This window comes from Grampus griseus (assembly GCF_964374135.1).
Source record: "Grampus griseus genome assembly, chromosome: 18".
NCBI lineage: Eukaryota > Metazoa > Chordata > Mammalia > Artiodactyla > Delphinidae > Grampus > Grampus griseus.
In genome coordinates this window covers 54,853,301-54,871,250 of record NC_139012.1, presented here as the reverse complement: position 1 = coordinate 54,871,250, position 17,950 = coordinate 54,853,301, and the positions used below count along the sequence as shown (strand labels likewise).

Here is a 17,950-nt window from a genome sequence, read left to right as displayed (position 1 = left end):
AATATGTTTTAGTATTAATGTTATCTATAAATTTCAGAACATAACATTCTTGAAGGCACAGATAGTATCTGTTTAGTACCTATGATACCATATATTTAATTTAGGTAATTAAATTCTTATATAAGAAGTAATATTTAACTTCTATGCACTGCTACAAACATTAATTTTAAAAGATTGAGGCTGCTTAGTTATAATGAAATCATAAATAATATTTTCAATATATATATATTTTAAGAAACAGGATATTTACATGAGCTATCTTCCCATAAGATACTTATTAATTATGAGAGGAAAAATAGTAACTTTATGGTAGAGAAGCCTGGTAGACCCCACCCTAACTGAATGATCAAAGTTAATATCACTAGTAATGGGACAAAAAGGTATTTTTTGACCTCCTGATAAGATGTATTTGAAAGGACACAAGATTACTTTTTTTTATTCTAGCCAAAAATGCAGACTGAATCTAATGATGAGTTAATACCACAAAAACCCAAATTGGGGGACATTTTATGAAACAAATGGCCTGTATTCTTCCAAAGTGTCAAGATCATGAAAGACAAAGAAAAACTGAAGAACTGCTCCAGATTAAAGGAGAAGAAATTGTTCTAGATTAAAGGAGTTGTCATGAAGAAACATGATATTTACTAAATGAAACTTAGGATCCTGATCTCAATTTTTTTCCCATTTTTTGAAAAAAAGACATTAATGAGATGGAGAAATTTGAATAAGGTCTATAGATTAAATAATAGTACTGTATCAGTGTTACTTTCCTGGTTTTGATAATTGTGCTATCTTTGTATAAGATAATGGTCATATATTTAGAAAATATATACTTAAGTATTTAGGGTTAAAGGAGCAGTATGTCTACCACTTTCAAATAAGTCAGAAAAACTATAGATATAGAAATGATAATATAGAAAGAGGATGATAGACATGATTAAGTGTTAACATTTGGGGAATGTGGATGAAGGTTGTAGGAGAATTCTTGGTACTACTTTTACAACTTTTTAAAGTCTGAAGTTTTTTAATTTTTAAAGTAAAAGAGAAATGTAATGACATCTTAATCGTTTTTTTCATCAGTAGACGGTTTAGGTTTAGTGTATATTAGTGGTTTAGGGGATGATGATTTGCAGAGAAATGTTACTATGAAAGTGTAACAAATGAACAGAACCCTTACCATATGACAAGTAGAGCAATATAAAACAAGTTAATAAATGTCAGCATTTTTACTATATTTAAAAAGTAATTCTTTTATAGATAGCCCTTATTATATAGTATTATGATTCATGTATACTTAGGTACATTCAAAACATTTTTTTATTTGGCTTTCACTTTTAACATTGAATTTTTTCATGACTAATTCACTGATTTTTGAGTAGGCTGTTAAAAATCCTCTCTGCCTCAGTTTCCTCATCTGTAAAATGAGATGGCTAGACTAGAGTTCTTCCAGTTCTCGACTTCCCTGATCTTATAACCAGATAGAAAGTGAAAGTTAATTTTCCCATTTGAACCAAAAGCAGTTAGTTGTTAAACACGGCCTGTGTGCCAAGTGACAGTGTAATATTTATTAAGCTCATAGATTTTTTTCTGTCAAAGAAACTTTTGCTGAGATTTTAGTTGTACATTTCATTTGTATGCCACTTCTTATGCATTAATGATACTAGTTTTTTTAATTTAGTGAGCTTTAAAAACATACTTTTATGGGACTTCCCAATGAAAACTTGGCTGTTAAGACCCAAAATTGGTAATGAAAGTTTTATTTGGTCTTAGTAGGTATATATTCTCTGTATCATAGAAAGCTTGTCAATATACAAGTAGCTGATGATGTGAAAACTGAATTGTGTAAAATAATTTGGGTTGTATTTAACAAAAGCAAAACTTTGTTAATCCTTTCTTTCCTTCACCCCTCCCAGCTTGGCGATCCAGCTATTTTTCCTGCCGTCATTGTGGAACACGTTCCTGGTGCTGATATTCTCAATAGCTATGCGGGTCTAGCCTGTGTGGAGGAGCCCAATGACATGATCACTGAGAGCTCCTTGGATGTCGCCGAAGAGGAAATCATCGATGAGGATGACGACGACATCACCCTTACAGGTGTGTGTGCCTCTGACAGCACCTTCCTTCAGCATAGTTTTAGTCAGTGGGTTAGCCCTGTGATTTGGGGGATATAAAAAGTTCTTGACTCGGTTTTGAGTAACTCCGTTACCGGCAGAAGCTAGAGCCCTGTGGGAAGAAGGAAATGACGTTTTCTTTCTCATCTGCCTGTGCTTCATGGTGCTCGCTTATCTCCTCCTCCTTCTTTCCTAAATAGACAGAGATGAACGTGACGAAATAGAAGGTGTGTAAGAGGAACCAAACCAGCTCGGTTCACCAAGTTTTCACTGAGCACTGTTTGTGTGCCTAGCTCTGTACTCCTGATAACAGTGAAAGGTTGTTTGCAGGGCAAAAGATAGGAATATTCTTTTGTTACTGCTGCTGCAGGAAGCAAAATAGGAAGCCATGACCCAAATGTAGGATAAGGTGCCGAGGTTTAAAGATTTGTTCAGTCAGAACTAGTAGGATATTTCACACTGAATGTAAGTGTTGAGGTGGTGCTTTGTTCCATCAATTTTAGAAACTGGTGCATGCATTTGTAATTTTATACATTTACATTCATATATCTTGGCCAGAGATGTTGGAGGTGTTTGAGAAAGTTAATTACTTAGAAGCAAAGATTATTTGAATATTCTTTTTTTTTTTTTAAGTTTTATTTATTTATTTATTTATGGCTGCATTGGGTCTTTGTTGCTGCATGCGGGCTTTCTCGCGAGTAGGGGCTACTCTTCGTTGTGGTGCGTGGGCTTCTCTTGTTGCAGAGCACAGGCTCTAGGTGCGCAGGCTTCAGTAGTTGTGGCATGCAGCCTCAGTAGTTGTGGCGTACAGGCTTAGTTGCTACACCTCATGTGGGATCTTCCCAGACCAGGGCTCGAACCCGTGTCCCCTGCATTGGCAGGCAGATTCTTAACCACTGCGCCACCAGGGAAACTCTGAATATTTATTCTTAAATTAAAAACCAGAAATTAACATTAGTCACAGTATTATCAACTAAACCTGGACTTTATTCCACGCATTTCACACTAACATCCTTTTTCTATTCCAGGATCCTATCTTGAATCTCACATTGCAATTAGTTGGTAATTTTTCCTAGTCACTTCCAGTCTATGACAGTTCCTCTGTCTTTCCTTGTCTCTCATAACCTTGATGCTTTTGAGGAGTACTGGTCAGACACTGTACAATGCTCCTCAGTTTTATTTCTGTTATATTTTCTCATGATTGGAATGAGATAATCCATTTTGGGCAAAAATACCTCCCAAATGGCATTGTCTTCTTATCATTGTATCATATTAACATAGTAGATTTTTTTAAAAGTACAGATTTAATTCTCACAGCAGAAAAAGAAAACTGAAATTAGAGAAGTTAAATGACTTGCTTATGTCATGCACCCAGTGACTGAGTCATTGATAACGTTGATGAACAACGCTTAGTTTTTGTACTGTCCTCTTATTTTTTACAAAGCATGTTCTCATATATTCACATTTTTGTTCAGAGCAACCCAGTGAAAGTTTTTGATAAATCTATATTTGTTTCTCGCTTGTCAATAAGACAGTTGGATTAATCATATTAGAGGTTTCAACTCATCACTGACTGTGTACTTCGTGTTTTGTATAACAGAATGACCACCACTATGCATGTATGTGTTGTGTAGCTAATGGGGTTTTCTCCACAGTGTGTTCTGACCTACTTTCTTGATGCCTTAGGGTAAGGCTACACTCTTTGTGGATAGGGAACTAGGGTCTCCCCTGAAGGGGTGTTTATTCCTGGTTTTAGTCACTAAGGAAGATACTGGCCCTCAAAGAAGAAGTGGAGACTAGGAAAGCAGATCTTGGATCTTTAGGGGAAGGAATTATTTCTTCCTTCCAGTTGTTCACTCTCTTGGGCTTAGACTTGAAGATAGCTGATGATGAGATGCAGACAAGCTCCTTCCTTCCTGGAAAACAGAACTGGTATGGAATGGATCCAGAAAATAAGCCACATCTTGAAAATCAGATTTGCTATTTGCATGTTTCTTCTCTCTTGCCTTTCTTAACTTCCAACCCAAGCCTTTGTATAACTCTTCTGTACTTGTTCGAGTCATGTCATAAGAAATGAAAGGATCTTATAGCCCTCCTTAGTCCAGAGTGGGAGAGGGGAGAGTACTGTGCTTCTGAGAAACTACAGGGAAGATGATGATGGGGATAGGACAGTTTATAAACTAATTATGAGACCTAGGTAGCACTTCAGGTGATAAGGAATATTGTTAACATTTTTAGGCATAATAGCATTGTGTTAGATTCTTCATCTTTTAGATACATATGCTCAAATACTTAGAGATAAAATACAGTGTCATGGATTCCTTCAGAGTAATCCTGGGGGTCAGGGTGTGTGTGAGGGGACCTTGAGCAGTAAGTGAAGTATGGATGAAAGATCGACTATGTTCTGATAATGATTGATGCTGAGAATGGATATGTGAGAATTCATTATACTATGTCCCATAATTTTGATTCTGTTTTGAAATTTTCAATACAAAGGTCAAACTATTTTTATGGACTTGAGGGTTATATTAGACGGCAGCTGTCATTGATAACCCCTGATTTCAAATTTTCATGTTCATCAGAACACTTTTTTTGTTTGTTTGTTTGGTACGTGGGCCTCTCACTGTTGTGGCCTCTCCCGTTGCGGAGCACAGGCTCCGGACGTGCAGGCCCAGTGGCCATGGCTCACGGGCCCAGCCACTCCGCGGCATGTGGGATCCTCCCGGACTGGGGCACGAACCCGTGTCCCCTGCATCGGCAGGTGGACTCTCAACCACTGCGCCACCACCCAAACACTTTCATTTTTATCATTTATTTATCTCATATCAAGTTTGATATAAATTTTAACCTTTAAAATGTATAATGATAAAATACTACTTTCATCTGTTTATATGTTGGGGTTTTATATAACATTTCCTTTGAAACAAGGCTGTGCTATAAAAAATTTATGAAAAGCATTTGACTATGAGCTTTATCTATGTGGAGATCCTTCCATTACCAGTCTTGAGTCTAAAATTGAAATTATTAAAGGAGATGGACCCCTTTGGACCCCTCAGCCAGCTATCTGGGATCCAGCCCCACTCACAGGTGGGCCAACAGCAGCTTTTGGACACCCTTGACCCCACGGCCAGCCATATAAGGAACTGGCCCTGCCCACCAGCAGGCTGACACTAGATCTTGGGATCCCGAGCCCCACAACTACCCACTCTAGAACCTGGCTGTGCCCACTTGTCAGCCAACACTAGCCCTGGGACCACCTGGGGTCCCTGGCAGCCTCCACGCAAGGCAGGACCTGGCAAACAACTGGAGCACAGGCCAGCCACACCTACCAGACCATCCACAATAGTTAGCCTATCACAAGAGAAGGACCCACGCAGTCCACTGGGGAGCACCCCAGAACACATAGCTCTGGTGACCAGAGGGGAGACCACTGCTGGGATGCATAGGACGGCACCTACAGAATACCACTTCTCCAAGGTCGGGAAATGTAACCAACCTACCAAATACATAGAAATAAAAAGAGCAAGTTAGATAAAATGAAGCGACAGAGGAATATCTTCCAAATGAAGGAACAAGATAAAACCCCAGAAGAACTAAGTGAAGTGGAGACAGGCAGCCTTCCCTGTAAAGAGTTCAAGATGATGATCGTAAACACGTTCAAGGAACTATGGAGAAGAATGGGTGCACAGAGCAAGAAGTTAGAAGTTTTTAACAAAGAGTTAGAAAATGTAAAGAACAGCCAAACAGATGAAGAGTACAGTAACCGAAATGAAAAATACAGTGGAAGGAATTAACAGTAGACTAAATGACACAGAGGAACAGATCAGTGAGCTGGGAGACAAGAGTCGTGGAAATCACTGAAGTTGAACAGGAAAAGGAAAAAAGTATAGAAAGAAATGAGACAGTTTAAGAGACCTCTCAACAACATCAAGCATACTAGTATTTGCATTATAGGGGTTCCAGAGGAGAAGAGAGAGAGAAAGGGGCAGAGAACATGTTTGAATACATAATAGCTGAAAACTTTCCTGACCTGGGAAAAGAGATAGACATCCATGTCCAGGAAGCACAGAGAGTCCCAAACAGGATCAACCCAAAGAGGAACACATCAAGACACATTGTAATTAAAGTGGCAAAAATTAAAGAGAGAATTTTAAAAGCAGCAAGGGAAAAGCAACAAGTTACATACAAAGGAACTTGCATAAGGCTGTGAGCTGACTTTTTAGCAGAAACCCTGCAGGCCAGAAGGGAGTGGCTCAATATATTTAAAGTGGTGAAAGGGGAAAACCTACAACCAAGAATACTCCACCCAGCAAGGCTTTCATTCAGGTTTGATGGAGAGATCAAGTTTTACAGACAAGCAAAAGTTAAAAGAGTTGAGCACTAACAAACCAGCTTTACAAGAAATGTTAAAGGGATTTCTCTAACCAAAAAAGGTCACAACAAGAAATATGAAAATTATGAAAGGAAATATTATGAAAGGAAAAATCTCATTGGTAAAGGCAAATATACAGTAAAGGTAGTAAATCAGCCATGTATAAAGCTAGTAGGAAGGTTAAAAGACAAACATCGTAAAACCATCTGTATTCACAATGAGTAGTTAAGGGATACACAAAACAGAAAGACGTAAAACATGATGTCAGAAATAGTAAACGTGGAGTTGGGGAATAAAAATGCAGGGTTAAAATGCGTTTGAAATTAAGTGATCAACAACTTAATAGGTATATTGCTATATACAGTGTGGAGAATACAGTAAATAACTAGATAGTATCTTTGTATGATGATGTGTCTTAACTAGACATATTGTGATCATTTTGATATGTATAGCAATAGCACATCACTATGTTGAGGAACTAACAGTGTTGTAGGTCAGGTGTACTTCGAAAACAAATAAACAAACTCATAGAAAATGAGATCAGATTTGTGGTTACCAGAGGCAGGGGTGGGGGGAATGGGAATTGGACCAAGGTGGTCAAAAGGTACAAACATCCAGTTAGAAGATAAAAAAGTACTAGGGATATAATGTACAATATGATAAATATAATTAACACTGCTGTATGTTATATATAAAAGTTGTTAAAAGAGTAATTCCTCAGTTCTTATCACAAGAAAATTTTTTTTGTGTTTCTTTAACTTTGTATCTGTATGAGATGATGGGTGTTCACTAAACTTATTGTGATAATCATTTCATGATGTATGTAAATCAGATCATGCTGTACACCTTAAACATACACAATGCTGTACGTCAATTCTAACCTCAATAAAATTGGAAGGAAAAAAAAGGCTTGTCGGTTTTATTGTTGCTTACAAGAAATTTTTGTAATCCATTTAATGAAGGGCAAACATTTTCTCTATATTTTTAAAAGCTTAGTTGTACTTTTTTTTTGGTTTTCATTCCTGTTTCACGTAGCAGCCACCAATTTATTTTGTATTTCCTGACCTAAGCACTGAAGCGAAGTGGAATAAACAAAGTTTTACAAATTAGATTACTGATATTAACGACATTAAACTTGCCTTACGTTTTTGAAATTCAGAAGGTAGTATGATTTCTATAGATAGTTGTGGAATGATTTCTATATATAGTTGTGGAATGATTTCTAGTGTATATGAAGTTTAAAAAGCAAGGGTCAGTACAGCACGAATGGTTACCTATTATTTAGGATAGGGGAAAGAATATAAATGATATGTATGTGTTTGCTTACATTTAAAAATAGAAAGATATGGGCTTCCCTGGTGGCGCAGTGGTTAAGAATCCGCCTGCCAATGCAGGGGACACGGGTTCGAGCGCTGGTCCGGGAAGATCCCACATGCTGCGGAGCAACTAAGCCCGTGTGCCACAACTACTGAGCCTGCGCTCTAGAGCCCGTGAGCCACAACTACTGAGCCCGCGTGCCGCAGCTACTGAAACCCACATGCCTAGAGCCTGTGCTCCACAGCAAGAGAAGCCACAGCAATGAGAAGCCCGCACACCGCAGCAAAGAGTAGCCCCTGCTCTCCACAACTAGAGAAAGCCTGCGCCCAGCAATAAAGACCCAACACAGCCAAAAATAAATAAAATAAATAAATTTTAAAATAGATAAAACCAAAAGCTAATAAAAATATTTTAAACTTAGTGGTCACTTTTTTTTTCTTAAATACTTATTTATTTATTTATTTGGTTGCGCCGGGTCTTAGTTGCGGTACGAGGGATCTTTTAGTTGTAGCATGCGGGATCTTTAGTTGTGGCATGCGGGCTCTTAGTTGGGGCATGCGGGGTCTAGTTTCCCGACCAGGGCAGGGGTCGAACCTCGGCCTCCTGCATTGGGAGCATAGAGTTTTAACCACTGGACTACCAGGGAAGTCCCAGTGGTCACTTTTGAAAGATCCCATTTATTATTCTGAAAATCAGTAAATAACGGAAAAAGAACCAAGCGTTTAATTTGCCTTTATTGTATGAACCGTAGCTCAGGGTAACCAGATAGTTTATGACAAAGTTCTTCCTTATAGAGAATTCTAGCTAATAAATGCTAAAGGAATGATAAGATTAGAATTATCACCATTTTGAAATGCCTAATGAAATAGTGCATCTAGGTAACTATCATCAGTAACTTCTAAAGCCATTAGGTAAAAGGCTGATGGAGAATTTTATGCTGGATAGATCAGGTTGGCAACACCTGAACCTGCTTCTCAATCCTCGAAGTACTGAAGGAAGACCTACCTACCTTCAAAAGGCCCATTGAATCACACAGCATCACCTTTGAAGTATTCTTGCCAAAGAATTGAATGCGAATCAAATCAATCTTCTAGATGTAACTACCAGTTTACAGGAAATACACGGAGGGAGGGATATGGTAAGTGACACCACAGATATATAATCAGCAAAATTTAGAATGTGGGAAACTACAAACAGATGACCCTGTTTCTCCTAAGATAAACAACAAAAATGGAAAAAAGCCAAATACTAAGGAAGGTACGTGCCACCAAATGTAATGCGTGAACTTTGTTTGAAATCTGGTTAACAAACCAACTTTTTCAGATTAAAAAAAATCTGAGACAGAAATTTCAATATTAAGTGGATATCTGATTTAAAGAGTGATTTTTAAAAGATGTGATCATGGTATTGTCTATATACTGTAATATTTACTATTGAATGATAGGCTCTCTGGGGTTCACTTTGAAATAATCCCATGTCTGTGTTGGGCCAGGGAGTATAGATTAAGGAAGATTGACTGTTAAGTATTGAAGCTGGGCCCTTGATACATTCAGTTCATTATAAATATGATTTCCTATATGTTTGTATATGTTTGAAATTTTTCATTATAAAAAGCTTGATAAAGAAGTGATTTGAAATTCTCATTGTATTTTCTTAATTGATAGGCAACTGAATAGTTATACATACTAATTTTATCATTTTTATCGACCCAGTAGACTTTAAAATATTTATAAAACTTACATAAATGAACATTTAGAGTTATATAAATGTTTAGAAGATGGTAATTAATTATGGAGCTACCTGTGCCTTACTTGCCTGATTTTTTCAAAAATTTAGTTTTAGGAGGATATTTTCTTCGATTCATAGAATTTCAAAGCCTTGACAGAGGAGCAATATGCTTTTCTTCTTTTTTTTTTAAATAAATTTATATATTTATTTATTTTTGGCTGCATTGGGTCTTTGTTGTTGGGTCTTCGTTGCTGTGCGCGGGATTTCTCTAGTTGCGGTGAGTGGGGGCTACTCTTCATTGCCATGCGCGGACTTCTCATTGCGTTGGCTTCTCTTGTGGCAGAGCTTGGGCTCTAGGCGCGCAGGCTTCAGTAGTTGTGGTACGCGGGCTCAGTAGTTGTGGCTTGCGGGCTGTAGAGCACAGGCTCAGTAGTTGTGGCGCACAGGCTTAGTTGCTCCGGGGCATGTGGGCTCTTCCTGGACCAGGGCTCAAACCCGTGTGTCCTGCATTGGCAGGCAGATTCTCAACCACTGCGCCACGAGGGAAGTCCCGCAATATGCTTTTCTACTATGCCTTAAATCTACAAGATTTTAAATAGGAGGCTTAAGTTTTTAAGAGCAAGTGTTACAATGCCTTATTTTAATCATTTTGCTAGACTTTTTGAAGTATTTATCTTTTCTGGTTTTAACTATTATGGAGGAATTGGACTTCTAAGCACTTTTTTTTTTTAAATTCTTTTAACGTTTTTCTTGGAGTATAATTGCTTTACAATGGTGTGTTAGTTTCTGCTTTATAAAAAAGTGAATCAGTTATACATATACATATATCCCTGTATCTCGCCTCTTGCGTCTCGCTCCCTCCCACCCTTCTAGGTGGTCACAAAGCACTGAGCTGATCTCCTTGTGCTCTGCGACTGCTTCCCACTAGCTATTTTACGTTTGGTAGTGTATATATGTCTATATATACACTACCACTCTCTCACTTTGTCCCAGTTTAGCCTTCCTCCTCCCCGTGTCCTCAAGTCCATTCTCTAGAAGGTCTGCGTCTTTATTCCCGTCTTGCCCCTAGGTTCTTCATGACCTTTTTTTTTTTTTTTTAGATTCCATATATATGTGTTAGCATACGGTATTTGTTCTTCTCTTTCTGACTTACTTCACTCTGTATGACAGACTCTAGGTCCATCCACCTCACTACAAATAACTCAATTTCGTTTCTTTTTATGGCTGAGTAATATTCCATTGTATATATGTGCCACATCTTTATCCATTCATCTGTCGATAGACACTTAGGTTGCTTCCATGTCCTGGCTATTGTAAATAGAGCTGCAGTGAACATTGTGGTACATGACTCTTTTTTTTTTTTAATTTTTTAAATTAAATTAAATTTATTTTTTTATGCAACAGGTTCTTATTAGTCATCCATTTTATACACATCAGTGTTTACATGTCAATCCCAATCCCCCAGTTCATCACACCACCACCACCACCACCCTGCTGCTTTCCCCGCTTGGTGTCCATAGTTTGTTCTCTACATCTGTGTCTCAGTATCTGCCCTGCAAACCGGTTCATCTGTACCATTTTTCTAGGTTCCACATATATGCATTAATATATGATATTTGTTTTTCTCTTTCTGACTTACTTTACTCTGTATGACAGTCTCCAGATCCATCCACGTCTCTACAAATGACCCAGTTTTGTTCCTTTTTATGGCTAATATTCCATTGTATATATGTACCACATCTTTATCCGTTCGCCATGACTCTTTTTGAATTATGGTTTTCTCGGGGTGTATGCCCAGTTGTGGGATTGCTGGGTCGTATGGTAGTACTATTTTTAGTTTTTTAAGGAACCTCCATACTGTTCTCCATTGTGGCTGTATCAATTTACATTCCCACCAACATTGCAAGAGGGTTCCGTTTTCTCCACAACCTCTCCAGCATTTATTGTTTGTAGATTTTTTTTTTTTTTTTTTTTTTTTTTGCGGTAAGCGGGCCTGTCACTGTGTGGCCTCTCCCGTTGCGGAGCACGGGCTCCAGACGCGCAGGCTCAGCGGCCATGGCTCACGGGGCTAGCCGCTCCGCGGCATGTGGGATCTTCCCGGACCGGGGCACGAACCCCTGTCCCCTGCATCGGCAGGCAGACTCTCAACCACTGCGCCACCAGGGAAGCCCTGTTTGTAGATTTTTTTGATAATGGCCATTCTGACCAGTGTGAGATGATATCGCATTGTAGTTTTGATTTGCATTTCTCTAATGATTAATGATGTTGAGCATTCTTTCATGTGTTTGTTGGCAATCTGTATATCTTCTTTGGAGAAATGTCTGTTTAGGTCTTCTGCCCATTTTTGGATTGGGTTGTTTTTTTGTTTTTGGTTTTTTATTTTGCAGTACGCGGGCCTCTCACTGTTGAGGCCTCTCCCGTTGCGGAGCACAGGCTCCGGATGCGCAGGCTCAGCGGCCATGGCTGACGGGCCCAGCCACTCTGCAGCATGTGGGATCTTCCCGGACGGGGGCACGAACTCGTGTCCCCCGCATCGGCAGGCGGACTCTCAACCACTGCGCCACCAGGGAAGCCCTGTTTGTTTTTTTGATATTGAGCTGCATGAGCTGCTTGTAAATTTTGGAGATTAATCCTTTGTCAGTTAAGCACTTGTTTTTGATAGAATATATAATTAAAATTTAATTGATTTATTTTTCATTATAATTAGGGGAGGTAGTTTCGTAACAAAGACTGTGAATCTCCTAATGAAGTTTTGTGTATCTTGGTATGAAAATGAAAAGGACACCTACTTTTAGAATTAAAAAACTAGTCAAAAATATATTCAGGTGCTCTAGAGTGCTTTTTGTAGTAACTCAGAAACGTGAGCACTGGCCTTAAGAGGAAAAGCTTAAAGCCTTTAAAAGAGGAAGACTCTATAAGGGTTAAATTGCTGTTAGAGAAATCCAGGCTAGATTAAAATCCTTGCCTCTTTTTATGTTGGCTGTCTTCTTGTTCCTTGTCCTCCCTGTGACCTATAGATATTTGGGTTCAAAGATATTAGCTGAGGGAATGGAGCCCAGAAGGTTGGAATTCTGCAGATACATCTTTCATATCTGGAAGAAGGAGGTTCTCTTCTGGCTTGGCAGGTTGTGGGGACTCCCAGTGTTAGCCAGTATTTTATGAGAGAAAATGTGCTTTGTTGGGAGTTTTTCCTAATTGAGAGGAGCTGACTAGTATATAATCCAAGATCCAGAACTTCTTTGAAAGCATCATTCAGGAATTGTCTCTGGTCTCTGCTGCTTCAGCAGACCATGCCTTCCATTCCTATTGTGGGATTCCTCCCTTGGGGAGGCAGTCAGCCACATTAGTCAATTTGTAAAGCAAATTACTTAATATGCTGTTATTATAATAATCTTTAGCTGTTACACATTTTGCTTTCTAATGGTATAGACTAATTATCTCATTTTCTTTAAATACATAACACTTCTTCTCATGCCCTTGCTTCTACTATTATTCTTGCTTTAATTTCTCTCTCTTCCTCTCAAAGTATTTAAATCCTAGCTATCTTAAATGACTCAGCCTAAACCCATCTCTTCAGGAAGTCTTCCTAACTTATAATGATATACAGTGCCTGTAGTCAGTCTGCTCTATACTGTAAAACTGATCACTTTGTTATTTTCTTAGACAGTATCTAAGTATCTGTTACCAATAGATAAGGAAAAAGGTCATGTCCTATACTATTGTATCTTCCACATTTCCTTGTACAGTTACTTAAGAGTGATAGTCATTCAGTATTTTTGCCAGCTGGGGATTTGGAATCAACGAAGAATTTTGTAGATTCTTGGAAATCTTCAGTCTAAAAGAGAGTGTGAATTGTTTAGGAAATATTTAGGATAATAAATGTTATAATATTCTAATGGAAAGTTAAGGTAAATTTCAAAGAACTACAGATTTCTTGGAAATCTGGTTATAATCTTAATAATGAAGAGGAAAATGATTTTGTTGCTTCTCTGGATTGAATAGGAATAGGGAGAGTACAGTGTATAAATGATCACTTTCATTCATTTGATTGAGAAAAAGAACTTTTGCTTTAAGTACTATGTTTGTATTTACTTTCTAATGTTTTGTAAAATTAAAAGGTTTATATTCATTGAGTTATAAACTATCAGTCCAACCCTGAATCTGAAAATCATGATTTTATTTATATATATATTTTTTCAAACTTTAAAAAATAACATGTATAATTTTGTCAGTATTGAGGGGAAAATATAGCAAGTAAGTACAAGGGATTATGGATGATAAATACCACATTCAGGAAACTTGAGTTTATCCATGCAAAGAGAGCATTGGTAGCTCTATTTAGTTTCTTGGTGCTGATCCTAGAACTGAGGGGCTAAAAGCCATTCAAGGAATTTGCTGTGCAGCTATTTCGGACACCTCTCTGGGATGCAGAGAAGTGTCTAGTGTCTAGCATGTATTTGGATTAATTTTCATTTGTATTTTAATATTTTTAAAGAGCATAAAAAAAAAACTTGCACTAGGCACAGTTCACAGTAGGGAAATTAGTGTTCTATATTACACATTAGAGAAGAAAGGTACCAGAATACTATAATTATCAAAGAGTGTTTAGATTCTAATCATGTGACTACGACTAAAACTTTTGGTGATGATGGCAATTCACTAATTATAGAAGAATGGAAGAAGATTCAGAAATTAACAGAGACTCATATTCATTCCTGTGAGTGAATTAAGAGTATTGCAATCAGTTTTAGAGCTGAAAGGGACCTAAAACTATCAACCCAGTTATTTTAAAGTATGGAGTCAACAGAAACAGCACGACCTGCTCAGTGACATCTTAGTTTACTATTCATGTAAATACAAGAATTATCAGGAATGACTGGTGTTTTCCTCCTGGAGTATGAGTTCTATTTTGCTTACTTTTTTATCTCCCAGTGTCTTGCAGAGGTTTTTGGTTGTTGTTGTTGTTATTTTTAATAAAACCCCCGCATCTTGCAAAGTTTTAAATGAGAAATAATGGTGATTTTCAGTATAGATTTTATATGTTGAGACAAACTATTGTTATCAACCAGAGTACTAAGTGATGTATCCTGGTTCAAGAGATGAGAATCTATGCTTTTTAATTCATTAATTTATTTATGTATTTATTTATTTACTTAGGCCATGCCACACGGCTTATGGGGTCTTAGGTCCCCGGCCAGATATTGAACCTGGGCCCCTGGCAGTGAAAGTGCTGAGTCCCAGCCACTGGACCACCAGGGAATTCCCGAATCTGTGCTTTTTAGAAGAACAAATGTCTTGTAGCTAATTCTGTTTTCTCTTTAAATGTATTGTAGTTGAAGCTTCCTGTCATAACGGGGATGAAACAATTGAAACTATCGAGGCTGCTGAAGCACTCCTCAATATGGATTCTCCTGGCCCTATGCTGGATGAAAAGCGCATCAGTGAGTGTTGTGTTATGACTGTTCATGTTTATATGCTTTTTTTTTTGAAGTATAGTTGATTTACAGTATTGTGTTAATTTCTGCTGTACAGCAAAGTGATTCCATAATACATATGTATACATTCTTTTTTGTATTCGTTTCCATTATGGTTTATCATAAGATATTGAATATAGCTCCCTGTGCTATAGTAGGACCATGTTTATATGCTTTGAAAAGCTCTTCTTCCATCTCTCTCTCAGATGATAAATATCAAGAGACGAGAGACCATGTTTTATCTTTTTTTGGTCCCAAGTGCATCTTAAGGTACAGTACTAGTTGAGGCACCTTTGCTAAAGTGTTCAGTTAAACAAGATTTTTTTTTTTTAATTTGGGGAGTGAGAACATTAAGGATAAAAAAGTAATTTAGTTGTCAAATAGAAGATTATGCAGAATTTCTTCTTAACCTCATTGGTGAAGTATTTAGGGCCCAAACTATTATAATTTAGTGATCTTTAGTCAATATTGATCTTTACTGATCAATAAAAATTGACCTTTAGTCAGTATTCATCAGTGAATAGGCAAAAATCCATTGCAATGTTTTCTTAGACTTGATGGCATAAAATTCACTGCCACATTTATTGATCTGCTTTTAAATCCATGTTCTCCTTTGGATGTAGTCAAACTCATAAACTTAATTATTATTAAATCAATTTAAGATGTTTATTGAATATTTTCTATATGCATAGCAATGTATCAGGCAATAACATGTTATGGAAATGAACAGATCTTGTTTCTTTCCTCAAGCTGACAGTTTTCTTTTGAAGATAGTTGTTTATGTAAATAACTGTAAAAGCCAAAAATAAAGGCCATGAGAGGGATAGCAGAGTGTTCTGGAAGGAGAGATTTCTCTAGTTGAAAACACCTGAGACAGGCTTTATGGAGGCAGTGTTTTGACCTGGGCGATTAGTTAACAAATAAGCTTTTCATGGGTGGAGGAGACAGGAAGGGGCATTCAACATAGGCAGAGGCAGACACAGACCTGTAAAAAAAAACAATAAATGTTTGAGATTCAAAATGCTTTGGTATAGCTGAAGTATAAGCTTCATAATGGTTTGTAGATTGTGGAAGCTCAGAATGGCATGCTATGGAGTTTGGGTTGTTCCTATCTTTTTTCCCCTGTAAACTATGGGAAGATATGTTAATTTTATTTTTCTTTCTAATCTTCAGGGTGTACAGTTTTTATAGAGAAGAATAATATGGTCAGGCCAGACTTAGGTTTTAAAGAAAAACTTTAGCAGCAATGTGAAGAATGGAGAAGACAGACAAGATAGACTGGGGATAGGAAGTCAGGTAAGGGAGGCGTTGAATAGTCCCATCAAGCCTGGACTGCCTCAGGGTACTTGACTTAGGGCAGAGGAAATAAAAAGCAGGGACTAGATTTCAAAATCTTACTTCTATTTTAATCTTCAAAGAAACAGGAAATATTTTATGAAATTATTTTGATTTATAATACAAAGTTGATTACAATTAGTTGATTTTATTTCCATTAGATAATAATATATTTAGTTCATCTGAAGATGACATTGTTGTTGCCCCAATCACCCATGTATCCGTCACATTAGATGGGATTCCTGAAGTGATGGAAACTCAGCACGTTCAAGAGACATATGCACACTCACCAGGACGCTCATCACCAGAACAACCTAAGAGAAAGAAAGGTGGGTGGTTAATTTGTTAAGGGAAAACAGTCAACTCTTGATGTGGAATCTAAATATAACTTTTATTCAAGGATATTTCTACCTGAATTAAAACTTACGTGAGAAAAAATTGAATGTACAAAACAGAGTTATTTCTTCGTATTAGATGAATTTAAAGAATTATTTTATACTTTTTTATACATTTAAAATACTTGGTCTACCTCACAGAAAAGGGATTTTCCAACTTTCTAAAGCCTCAACCTTTTATCTAAACTCTTTTATCCAAGCTCAGAAAGAGCTCAGGGGTAAGGGCTGAGGTCAGTTTCCTTCCGCAGAACATAGTTTGAAAACCACCAGCATAGATTCCAGTATAAGATTCCAGTGGGAAGAATACAAGTTGGGAATCAGCAGGTAAGTAATTGAAGAGGGAAATGTTAAGAATGTGTTAGAGGGAATTTTAAAGTTTTCACAAATTAGGACCATACTTACATTCTAACACTGACACTCTTCCCACTTCATTGCCTTTTGATTCTACCCCAGCTTGTTTGATATTTTGAGTTTAATATCTTGGTTGATGGCATCACCAGCCACCACATAACCTAACTTCACATGAAAGTAAGGGAAATTCCAAGAGCCAAAAATGCAGAGGAAAATGAGAGTGACCTGACACTGCAACAGCTCTGAGGGCTGAGAAGGACATGTCAGTCTGGATGTCCAAGGGGCTTGGTTTTATTGCCCACATAGAGTCAGATGCTTAAGTCTTGGTCCAGTGCAAGATGGGCTATTAGACAGAGACCTCAGCATATAATTGGGATCCCTTAGCTATACCCTAAGGGGAAAAACAGTCCACCCTTTGGCACAGACAGATGTTAAGAAGCTTGTATTTCTTAGCTGGGTGGAAAAAATTTTTCCTTTGAGAATTCATAATCCTAGGTTTGTCTTAACTTAGGTTTATGATTAGATTTTAAACTGTTACTGACGTTAGGAATTTCCAGCCAAGTAATTAACATAACAATGGCCCCAGGCTGGCAGTAACTTTGGGCACCAGGCGAAGCTCTTGTAAAATTGCTTTGGCACGTCGTATGTTTAATCCAGGCTGCACAGTATTTCTTCAAATAAAACCCTGTTGAAGGTGAACTCACATTTCAGTATCACAGAATGCATAAGAAAGATACTTCCTGAATGAGAAGCAGCAGACATAGAAAACCCTAAGGTTAGTTTGCTAAGAACCTCAGATAATAGGATTATCAAATAGAAACTTTCAATGAATATGATTGTAATTATTAATGCAAGGGAATAAAAAGC

The 17,950-nt window shown here is 37.5% G+C and overlaps 1 protein-coding gene across 4 annotated transcripts in view; it reads left to right on the top strand.

Annotated features, from left to right (window-relative positions):
- ELF1 (E74 like ETS transcription factor 1) overlaps positions 1-17,950 on the top strand; it is a 105,100-nt gene that overhangs the window by 70,690 nt on the left and 16,460 nt on the right. For 3 of the 4 annotated variants that reach the window (XM_082675596.1, XM_082675595.1, XM_082675597.1), the window contains exons 3-5: positions 1,914-2,094; positions 14,862-14,969; positions 16,499-16,666. In XM_082675596.1, coding sequence (XP_082531722.1) covers positions 1,914-2,094; positions 14,862-14,969; positions 16,499-16,666 — 457 coding nt within the window. The remainder of the gene's footprint in view (positions 1-1,913; positions 2,095-14,861; positions 14,970-16,498; positions 16,667-17,950) is intronic. The other variant, XM_082675598.1, reaches the window with a different exon arrangement.